The sequence below is a fragment of the Panthera onca genome, chromosome B3 (genome assembly GCF_046562875.1).
Source record: "Panthera onca isolate mPanOnc1 chromosome B3, mPanOnc1 haplotype 2, whole genome shotgun sequence".
NCBI lineage: Eukaryota > Metazoa > Chordata > Mammalia > Carnivora > Felidae > Panthera > Panthera onca.
Genome location: NC_138344.1, coordinates 144,222,152 through 144,231,936, shown reverse-complemented (window position 1 = coordinate 144,231,936; position 9,785 = coordinate 144,222,152). Strand labels below are relative to the sequence as shown.

Genomic DNA, 9,785 nt, shown 5'->3' with positions numbered 1-9,785 from the left:
TAATTTCAACATTGTTTTAATCAAGTAATGTAGCTGTTTAAAACAGGAAATTTTAAAACCGTTGAATAGATTAAAGCAAGGATTAACTTACTAAGATAGCTTCCATGGGTAAAATTTTTATTATGTGGATTTGAATTCCATTCTAAGTTTGGCACCAGACTGAATACTGGTCTCAGCCAAAATAGTGTTTAGAAGCCCGAACGGGTTTTCTTTCAGATTAAAAGAAGGAGGGTAGGGGAGAAGAAGAAAGCTCCATAACAAAACCCTATTAGCTTGACATTGGGTATGTTGAATGCAACTTGGCCTAAGTCACCACCAACTCCTACAGAATTTCAGATAATGAAAGCAAAATCGCCTATGGCAAAGAATTGTAACCTAGGTAAGATACAAGTTTGCAAAAATCTCATCTCTTCGGTGTGACAGAGCACATTCTCTCCTGGTAGATGCTTCTTCACTCAATATTGACTGAAAGGCAGAGAGAGACCAATTTGCAGATAGATTACTTGATTTTACTTCCTTAAAACATCAAGCTAACAAGATTTTATTATACCAAATGTTTATATAATTTCCAATGTGAAAAATTCTTAGATACATTTATTAAGGTCTCATTATAATCTGTGAAGATGGATCACAGAAAAAAGCGATGTAAGACAGTGCTCCCAACAAAATTAATCCTTTGGATTTTTGATTCCTAGTGTACTTTGTGGAAAGGAATAAATGGAACAAGTTTCTCCCCTGAAGAGAGTTTCTGATATAGCCATAACCCACGTCAAATGAGTTTAGACCAGCTAATTGAGCCAAGAATTCACCAGCAAGTTATTTCCAAATCTAAATCTCAGGATGGGCTGGGTCAGGCCCCAGTAACCTGCATTCAGTGACCATCATCAGACTTCTTGGGTGTCTGGCTATATTCAACATGAAATAAAAAACACCTTAAGTCTTACACCAAAATATAGGCTTTAACTGGAAGTATGCTCTTAGCTTTTTTTTAAATAAAACATTTTTTGGGGGGGAAAAAAATCAAGTTCGAGACACAGTAACACTTATTTTGGCAAGATAGCAACCAAAACCTAAAAAGCATTAAGCTACTAAGTATCCACATGTAAAAGGCATTAAACAAACCATATTATCAGGAGGAAATCCACAATGAACAAAAGATACAGTATGCCTAAAACATTTGAAATTATAATTAGATCCTAAGAATAAGAGTTGAAAAATTATGCTCATTTTGCTAGAGATTAAGTGCACCTTTTCCTGCTTCCCCCAAATAAAGTCATAGCTTACTATATAACCACACCTTAGTTTCAAAATTTTCTCAGTATAAAGCAACAGCTACATACACGTAAAATGCTTATTTGTTAATGTAATAATTCCCCTGGCTCATCCAACGTGCAATGCACATGACTCCAAAGACTACAATTTGGGGTAAGTATACACGAACTGAAAAAACACAATTCAAGTTTCAAAACCTGCTCTTAAAATTATTTATAGGACACTCAGGTCATTTTTACTTCTCAGTAAGATAAAGATGTCACGCTGTCATTTGATTATCAGTCCACCTTGGCATGAGAAGAATGTACATTACCAGATGCCATTTTGAGGGACTGAACACTCAAAGTACTTCTCAATGGCTGCAGAGAATTATAAGTAAGCTTATGTTTACATTCTGCTGAAGACACCTTTACAGTCTCAGCATCTAACAATATCTAACAGGCTCCAAGAGTCCTATCAGGTTAATGATGGTGCAGTATTTTAAGGAGCCATTTCAGCGTAAGTCATTCAGAGCCAAAATCTTAAGAATGACCAAAATCAAATCTTTATTTTTTAACTGTATAAATGTGATCCAAATGTGTCCACCACTAATTTTTCAAAAAGAAACATGCTATAAATAAGCAAACTATATCTGCTCACTGATATGTGTATGGACTCCCTAGATGTCTTGTTGGGCTTAATTACAGACCACTCACAGCAATACATTTTTAGTAGAAAGTGTAGCATGATGTTAAGCCATTTTAGCTTTTGCACATACATGTTGCACTTCTGGCTGATGATGCAGAAAGATTTGCAGCATTACACTGTTAAGCTGGGCTGCACCCACCCCTTTAAATGGCATCAATATCAATGTCATCATCCTTGTTGTCAGACTTCACAGCTTCAACTTTAGGTACACTGGCAGTCTTCGAATACACCACCTGATAAAACAAATTTTTTGTTTACTGTAAATTTTTATCCCAGTAAACCTATTTATAAAAATAATAGTAGTACAAATCGATGGTCAATAAGGAAAAAAAAACTACCCAAACACAGCATTTTTTCTAAGTTTTTATCATGTGAAAACCAAGTTCTCTATGGCGTAACATTTTAATTTTCATACACAACTAGCCCCTCTATACTCAACCTGCTGTTACCTTTGAGCATTCATAGATTATTGCCAATCAAATTGAGAGATTTCACTTACCAAAGATTTTCAGTTACCCAAGACTGCCATTTTAAACTTCCCAAACCCCCACCTCGAACACTATTTACCTCAATATTCTCATCTTCATCATCTTCTTCACCACCAGAAGATTCCTCCTCTGCTTCCTTCAACCATTTTATAAATGGTTCCGCTTTGACACGAATCTCTTTGGCAAGGTCTTTTGAAACATATTTCTTAGACGCCTAAAAAACGTTCAATACAATTTCCTTAGTTGAGGAATCTAAAAAATAATTTTTGAGTCACTCATAGAATTGCCCACATTCAGCTCTTTGAAGGGACTGGGTCACATCCTAATCTGGACTCAACGCCAGGTGGGAATCACCTATGGGTTATCCCAGGGACACTATTTCAACGTAGAAGTATTAGAAGTTACTTCTTCCAAGAGCCCCCCAACAGCGGTCGACACTTCTCATCTTGAAGAGACTGTTTATGTATCTACACTCCCCACCTTTTCTGACCAGCTGATGATGACTTCTTCTTCCAACAGATCTGCATCATACATCTCCTTCAAGATATGGGGAATCTTGGAAATGAGCTGAGCTTGATGCATTGCTACCACACACTCCAAACCGTGAAGAAGGTACCGTTGAGCTTTCTTGTTGTTGTGACAAAACTGAAAATAAACACGTTGGCATTAACAAGCTTTCAAAGAAGCACTCAAAGTACATTAATCGTCCCAGTATCATTCCTTAAAGCTATGGCCTTCAACAGTGATTCAGTCAACCCTTAAAGATCTGTGTTATTTTACAGCATTTTCCAGATACTCCCATGCTTGTGAGGTAGGTCAATCATTTCCATTTTTAGTATGACAGAGAACAACGTTCCCAGGGTCACCCAGCTCTCATCTTATTTATGAACCTAAAATAATTTGCTTACTCGTAGGAAATGGCGCCTGTATTTCTTAATTTGTTCTCTAATCTTCTCATTAAAAAGAACTTCAGTCAAAACCAGAGGGCCCATGGCTTTTACATCCAATCTTTCTGCTTCAGCAACAATTTCTTTGTCTGATGAGTCAATAATACCTTCTTCTTTCTTTTTCTGCAAACAAAAAGGAAGCAGTTCAGTGCACTGGAAACATATCTTGCTCCAGAGATGCCAGTTAGTAATTCCAACTTTCAAGGACCTTTTTCCTAATTTATTATAGTTGCAGGACTTATTCATTATTCACATTTAAAAAATTTATCTACTTTGAGAAAGTGCCAAGCGGGGGTAGGGGGAGAGAGACAGAGACAGAATATCTCAAACAGGCTCTGCACTTGAACTCCTGAAAAGATCATGACTTGAGCTGAAGTGGAACGCTGAACTGAGCCACCCAGGCACCCCAGTTTCAAGACTTTTCAGTGATTACGTGCACGCCAAAGATAGTACCTGGAACCACCTTCAAGAAGTTTTCGAGCAAAACATGGAAAAAATAAACCTGGCACCGGAGTATTCAAAAGACAGCTTGAGAAAAAATTACTCGCCAAGTAACCAGCTTAGTCATAGATACCTTAAAACCCAAGCCTGGAAAAAATTTATTTCCTGATCGCGTAATTGTTTAACTGCTCTTGAAGCAACTTGCTTTACCTTAACAAAATCAAACAGGATATTGACCCGCTCTTCAACAGTCCTTTCCAAATCATCACTGAGTGTCAGAACTTTCGCATGGTCACTGATTTCATCCATTCTGCGTCTTTGAGCTTCCTCAGTTGTATCCTCCCCCCAATCATCATCCTCCTCTTCTTCCTGTTAAAAACAAGTATGGTTGGTCAAATACTTTAAAAATGAAAAAAAAACCACGCCAAATTTCTAGTCATGTTAATGGCATCAGGTTCATTTCCCACAAACACACATCAGGCTTTTTTAACCACAGGATCAGGAACCTAACATACTGTTGCAATGTTGTAACTATGACTAGTTTCATTCTCTTTGCCCATGTCACCCAAGCATCGTATTTTACACAACTTTAGCGCCTACCATACCATCAACTGTGCACTCACCACGGCATGTGGAGGAGGACTGATCTCATTTGGTGGTGGTGGTGGTGGGGTCTCACTGCTGGACATGGAACCATTTTCCTTGTCTTTGCCCTTCCTGTTTTTCTTTTCCTTTTCTTTCTTTCCTGTACCACTGTCACTATTCTCTACAGGAAAACCAAAAAAAGAAGTGAAAAATTAATACTACAGTGTGTACAACACCTCATGGCGTCTCATGAACATTTAAAACCTTGCCCCCTTTTGCTTTGGAACATTCCCCTCAGAAAACCATACACAAACACAATGCTACTTAATTCTAAAAGGACTCATAAACCAAGTTCATCTACCATTATTTCATATGTGAAAACACTCAGGGTAAGAAGAGAATGTCCCTCAAATACTAGAAAAGATTAACATGTAGTGCCTCAGAAAGAACAGGTAATTAAGTGAAAGTTGGCACTCCTGACCCTCTCTCCCCCCATGAACCTGAACAAAGGCTTATCTCAACCGCACTTTAGTTAACGGTTAGAACGCTGTTTAAGTCTATATAACAGTCAGTCTCATGGAAGAGACCACTGGAATAGGTTAGACTTTCTTGCTATAGCAAGCTCAAATTGCATCAGACAACTTTGATCATCTGACACAGAGTGTTGCTTGCAATGTTCTAAAGCCACTCAAGCTTAAAAAGCAAAGACCCCAGTTCACAAAACAGTATTCCAGAAGTAGATCTTTTGCTGGGATCCCAACAGTTTGTTTTATAGTATCTACTTCTCCCGTTCCAAAAAAACAGATCTTAAAAACCGACAACAACAACAAACCGAACAAAGCAGAGTTTAACTGGTAGTCTTTCAAACTCATAGATTCCACGTTAACACGGTACAGAGATTAGAAATCCCTTATATTTTAATTTTGTAACAGCAAGAAAGCTTCAGTTTTGTTTCCAACATCAGTTGCTTTTAAGCTAAAATCTTAGAAGTTCATCATGAACACTTACCAGGTGGGTTTTTGAGAATGAACGTGCAGAGTTTATGATGTGTGTCAAGCATGCCTCGATAGCCACAGGCTTTACAAGAATTACCTATTGTTTGCTTCTTTGGATTGACATGCTGCCAGAAAGGAAACAAAGATTAAAAACAAGTATGTCATCTCTGATAAAAAAGCAAAAATTCTTCAACTGGCAAGGTGTTGAAGTATCTGATGGTAACTCCAGCTTAACATAAAAACAGTATCTTTTAGGGGTGCCTGGGTGGCTCAGTCGGTTGAGCGTCTGACTTCGGCCCAGGTCACGATCTCACGGTCCGTGAGTTTGAGCCCGGCGTCGGGCTCTGGGCTGATGGCTCAGAGCCTGGAGCCTGCTTCCGATTCTGTGTCTCCCTCTCTCTCTGACCCTCCCCCGTTCATGCTCTGTCTCTGTCTCAAAAGTAAAATAAACGTTTAAAAAAAAAAAATTAAAAAACAAAAAAAACAAAAAAACAAAACAGTATCTTTTATGCAAAATAATCTACGTAGAAGAGTATGAAAGTATTTTAAAAAAACGTGTTGCTTCTGGTTTTTACTTCCAATGAAGTTGTTTTGCCTTCTCGGGAACAGAAGTTGGTGGAATCACAGAACTGATCAGAAAAGCAGACAGGTGACTTTTTCTCTTATTGACAAAACCCTCAAGAACACTCACCAGATCTGTTTCAGGATTCTCACACTCAGGACAGAGAACAAATTTTTTAATGAATCCATCCAACATGTCTTGCAGCTTATTCGCCTCATGAGATCCATTGACAATGTAACGGTCATTCTTAACATCAAACTGGGTCTGTGCTCCCAGCTCACAACCAAAATATTTGGTGGGATCTATGGGGGGGGGGGGGGGGAGGAAAAGTTCTGTTAACTAAATCTTTGGTGGCTACTTATTCCTCCTTATACAAATGTCACTCTTTACACTTTTATGTGGAGTTAAAATGTGTTGCTTGGGTAATTTTATCTCCTAACAGCAACTAGTAAGTCAGTTGTTTTTCACCCCCAGGATTCCACTTAACCCCAAAACTAATTAACATACAACTGAAACAAGACACCCACAAAGTTCGTCATTTCCATATTGATGTTTTTTTCAGACTCCTCCTAAGAGGCATTACTTACACGTTGGAGGCCGATTAAGCGCCTTTGCAACGTCAACCATGTTGACTATAACTGTCTTGATACCATTTCCTTTGCCCTCAACCTAAAGGAAAAAAGAACTTTAATTTTTGCATTATCTGCCCCAGAACCTGCAATCTTTTAAAATCTACAAAAAGAGCTTAGGCCTCATTACGAAGATCGGGGTTACCTTGGCAATCAGACGGGGCATCTTGTAGCGATAGAACTGGTCTGACACACTGCGGTTGACATTGACAGACATTTTGGCTTATTAGTGGCTTTATCAATAAGATGAAGAGATCTTTGATTGCAACTTTTTGGTATCTTCTGTCTGGAGAAGAAGGGATGACATAAACGACTGCAAGAGTTCTCGGTCTCTGACATGAAAAAATTTTCGCCACTGAGGCTGTAAGCTTCTTGTTTGTATGCTATGTTTCCCCAATACAGGTACCAATGGCTGCGCAACAGCTCTGAAAGAGAAAGAGAACACACAACCCCCCCCGACGTTTAACGGGATTCCCGCGCGAGGAAACCTCCCTTCGCCTAATGCTGCTACTTGAGCGCACCCAGCTCACGTGGGAGGCGGCCAGCACCCCATCTAACACAGAACACCTGTGGCGGCAAAGCAGGCCTCCACCTGGACTAGGGTGGGAGCCGCCGCGCTGCTCCAGCGGCCGCGGGCTCGCACCACGCCGAACACACGGCCCGTCGGAGGCCCGCTTCCGTGCAGCGGCCATATTTCAACAACTGCCGGGAGACCGAACCAAGGCCTGCGCTCTGCAAACCTAGCCCGTCTCGCGAAGAAACTTCTCAGGTTGCCTCCCCCACCCCCCACGCCGAGACAGAAAACTACGGACTCGTCCTCCGGCACCGGGCGCTCGCTCCACCCCCACCGGGAAGCGCGCGCTCGCGGCCGTGCGCGCGGACGGCGAGGCGGTGACCGAGCGCGACCTCGACCTCTCCTCCCCGGCTCCGCTCCGGGCCCCACCGGCCGCGCCGCCTGGGGCGGCAGGAGGCCGCCCGGCCTCGGCGCGGCGGGGGAAACGGAACCGGCCGAGGGGCGCCGGCCCGGGCCGCCCCCGCCCCCGAGCGAGCGATGACTCATGAATGCAGCAATTAGGCCTGACTCAGCCCGCGCGGCGCGCTCCCGCGGGGCGGAGTGGGGGGCGGGAGAGGAAGGGGGGAGGGAAGCGGGGGAGGGAAGCGGGGGAGAAAAGAGGGGCGGGGGCCGGGGCGGAGGGCAGGGCGCGGGGGCCGCGGGGGCCCGCCCGAACTGCGCCACACGCGCGCGGGTCACGCGGCGCGCCGCCATCTTGTGCGGCCGCCATCTCCCCGCCGGCCCGCCGGCGGACTCACCGTTTTCGTCAAATAAAGACATAAACCCAACGCTGCTCGCCCGGGACTGGGATGAAGTGAGGCGCGCGTGAACCCGAGTCCGAGGAGGGGCGGCGGAGGCGGCGGAGCAGCGCAGCGAGCAGCGGCCGGGCCAGGCGCCGCCGAGCAGCGGGGAGGGGCTGTCCCAGCGACGTCCGGGGTCCACACCCTTCAGCGCCCGGGGCCTGGCGACCTGGCGCGGAGAGACGGCGCCGTGAGCCGCGGGCGTCGGGGCGCCTTCCCCGCCAGCCAGCGGCCCGCGGGGGTCGAAGGGGCGGGGAGGACTGGGGAGGGGGCGCGGGGCCGCCGCCCCTCCACCGGACTCACCTCTGGAATGTTCTCGCTCTGACTGAACAACGCCGCCGCCGCGCTCAAGCTACCCTCGGCCCCTGCGCCCGCCCCCCGCGCCAGGCCGCACGGCTCATTGGCCCGAGGGGCGCCCGAGCTCGCTCGTCATTGGTCCACGTGCCGCGTCAATCGCGTCTTTCTCCGCCCCTCCTGCTTCCTGAGGCTCCGCTCGCCGCCTCAGCCCGCCCCCATCTCCCGGGTCCGGCGTTCCTTCCTCTGTCCTCCCTTCCCCCCGCCTTTCCCAGGGGTCTTCGCGGTCTCGCGAGAGCAGGCTGGCCGCGGCTGGGGGCTGGCCGCGGGGCCGCGCTTTGTCGGTTTGAGCGACGGGGAGGGGGAAGATGGCGGTTGACTCCCTTCCCCCGCCGCCCTGGCTTCGCGGCGTTCCCACCGAGTTCCCCTCGTGGCGGGCGCGCGGCCTCCCTAGTGGGTTCCTAGCTGCCCTTTCGGTCCCCTGGGGACGCCCGTCGTCGGTCCTCGAGGCGGAAGTTGTTCCTCCTCCCTGCTCCTTTAGGCCTGGGCAGACGGTGATGATCGGGGGGGCCTGGCTCTTTCATCCCAAGTGCTGTCTTTTAAGGTCCGATGCCGGGGTCCATGTACCCGCGGCGACGGTGACTCGCCAAGACACCATTACAGGGTCGTGCGGCCCGTAGCCCGCCTTTCTCGCTCACTCCACGGCTCCCCTCCCCGGCACCAAGCCTGCCGGGGCTAGGCACGCCCGCACACCCGTTTTCTAAAGAGGGAAACACCAAATTAGTTCGTGACTCCGAGACCCTCCGGAAAGTGCGTCTCGGAGAGGTCTCCGTGTTCTCGTGCTCCACTATAACTTTGCTCAAAACGAGTATCACATTGGGTTACCACTCCTGGAATCCACTCCACAGTTTATAAATTGTGACTTCCTTGCTAGGCAAAGCATAGCCCAAAGCAGGTGTTCCTAATGAGGTTCCAGAGCGGTCCCTCTGGAATGGCTATTTAGAGCCTCTCATGTTTTCCTCCTTTTGAAGTGATTACAGAAACTCTCCCCTTCTTTCAAAAACTTAAATTGTGCTTAAAAGTTTCGGTTGCTACTGTAAAAGCGATCGAGTCCATCCTGAAATTTGCAAACATAGTTGTTGTTAGCGAAGAGCCAAATAACAGAGCCACGGGCTCTAATCTGCTTTCTGTGATCTTCCCCATTTGAATAAAGTAGCAATGTTGTTGAGGACATGGTGAGGTGGATAAGGGTCTGCCTTTTGTTACAGATCTGTCAAATATGCAAGAAGGTTGGCACTGAAAGGTATGTTGATTTTTATTAAAGTAAATCATGATTTACAAGCTTCATAAACCATTACAAAATTTTTTTAACATGTATTTAATTTTGAGAGAGGGAGAGAGAGGATCCGAAGCAGGCTCTGCACTGACAGTAGAGAGCCCAGCGTGGGGCTCGAACTCACCAACCGTGAGATCGTGACCTGAGCCGAAGGCAGACGCTTAACTGACTGAGGCTTTAAAATTGACAATGTGGG

The 9,785-nt window shown here is 45.7% G+C and overlaps 1 protein-coding gene and 1 non-coding gene across 3 annotated transcripts; both read right to left on the bottom strand.

Moving 5' to 3' along the window:
* Positions 1 to 8,368, bottom strand: EIF5 (eukaryotic translation initiation factor 5). 2 transcript variants are annotated; one of them, XM_060620858.3, is made up of 12 exons: positions 8,263 to 8,368; positions 7,918 to 8,128; positions 6,752 to 7,031; positions 6,565 to 6,646; positions 6,107 to 6,279; positions 5,429 to 5,540; positions 4,459 to 4,601; positions 4,046 to 4,204; positions 3,356 to 3,517; positions 2,928 to 3,092; positions 2,527 to 2,661; positions 1 to 2,192 (listed from the first exon to the last, which is right to left on the bottom strand). In XM_060620858.3, the coding sequence occupies exons 3-12, from the start codon at positions 6,821 to 6,823 to the stop codon at positions 2,103 to 2,105; spliced, it is 1,293 nt and encodes a 430-aa protein (XP_060476841.1). In that variant the 5' UTR covers positions 6,824 to 7,031; positions 7,918 to 8,128; positions 8,263 to 8,368; the 3' UTR covers positions 1 to 2,102. The 2 variants fall into 2 exon arrangements, with proteins under 2 accessions (XP_060476841.1, XP_060476842.1); XM_060620859.3 differs by lacking the exons at positions 7,918 to 8,128; positions 8,263 to 8,368 and adding an exon at positions 7,419 to 7,576.
* On the bottom strand, positions 4,967 to 5,090 carry LOC132670643 (small nucleolar RNA SNORA28). The gene has a single exon (XR_009606864.2). It is a non-coding gene; the product is annotated as a small nucleolar RNA SNORA28 (small nucleolar RNA).
* Positions 8,369 to 9,785: the final 1,417 nt, after the last annotated feature.

Bases quoted from the DNA above. Each gene is read 5' to 3' on its own strand.
- EIF5 (XM_060620858.3), bottom strand. From the start codon at position 6,823: ATGTCTGTCAATGTCAACCGCAGTGTGTCAGACCAGTTCTATCGCTAC. The intron at 4,205-4,458 runs GTGAGTGCACAG...TGTTTTTAACAG, and splicing joins GTCCTCCTCCACATGCCGTG to GAAGAAGAGGAGGATGATGA. The intron at 2,193-2,526 runs GTAAATAGTGTT...TTGTTTTATCAG, and splicing joins ATGAAGATGAGAATATTGAG to GTGGTGTATTCGAAGACTGC.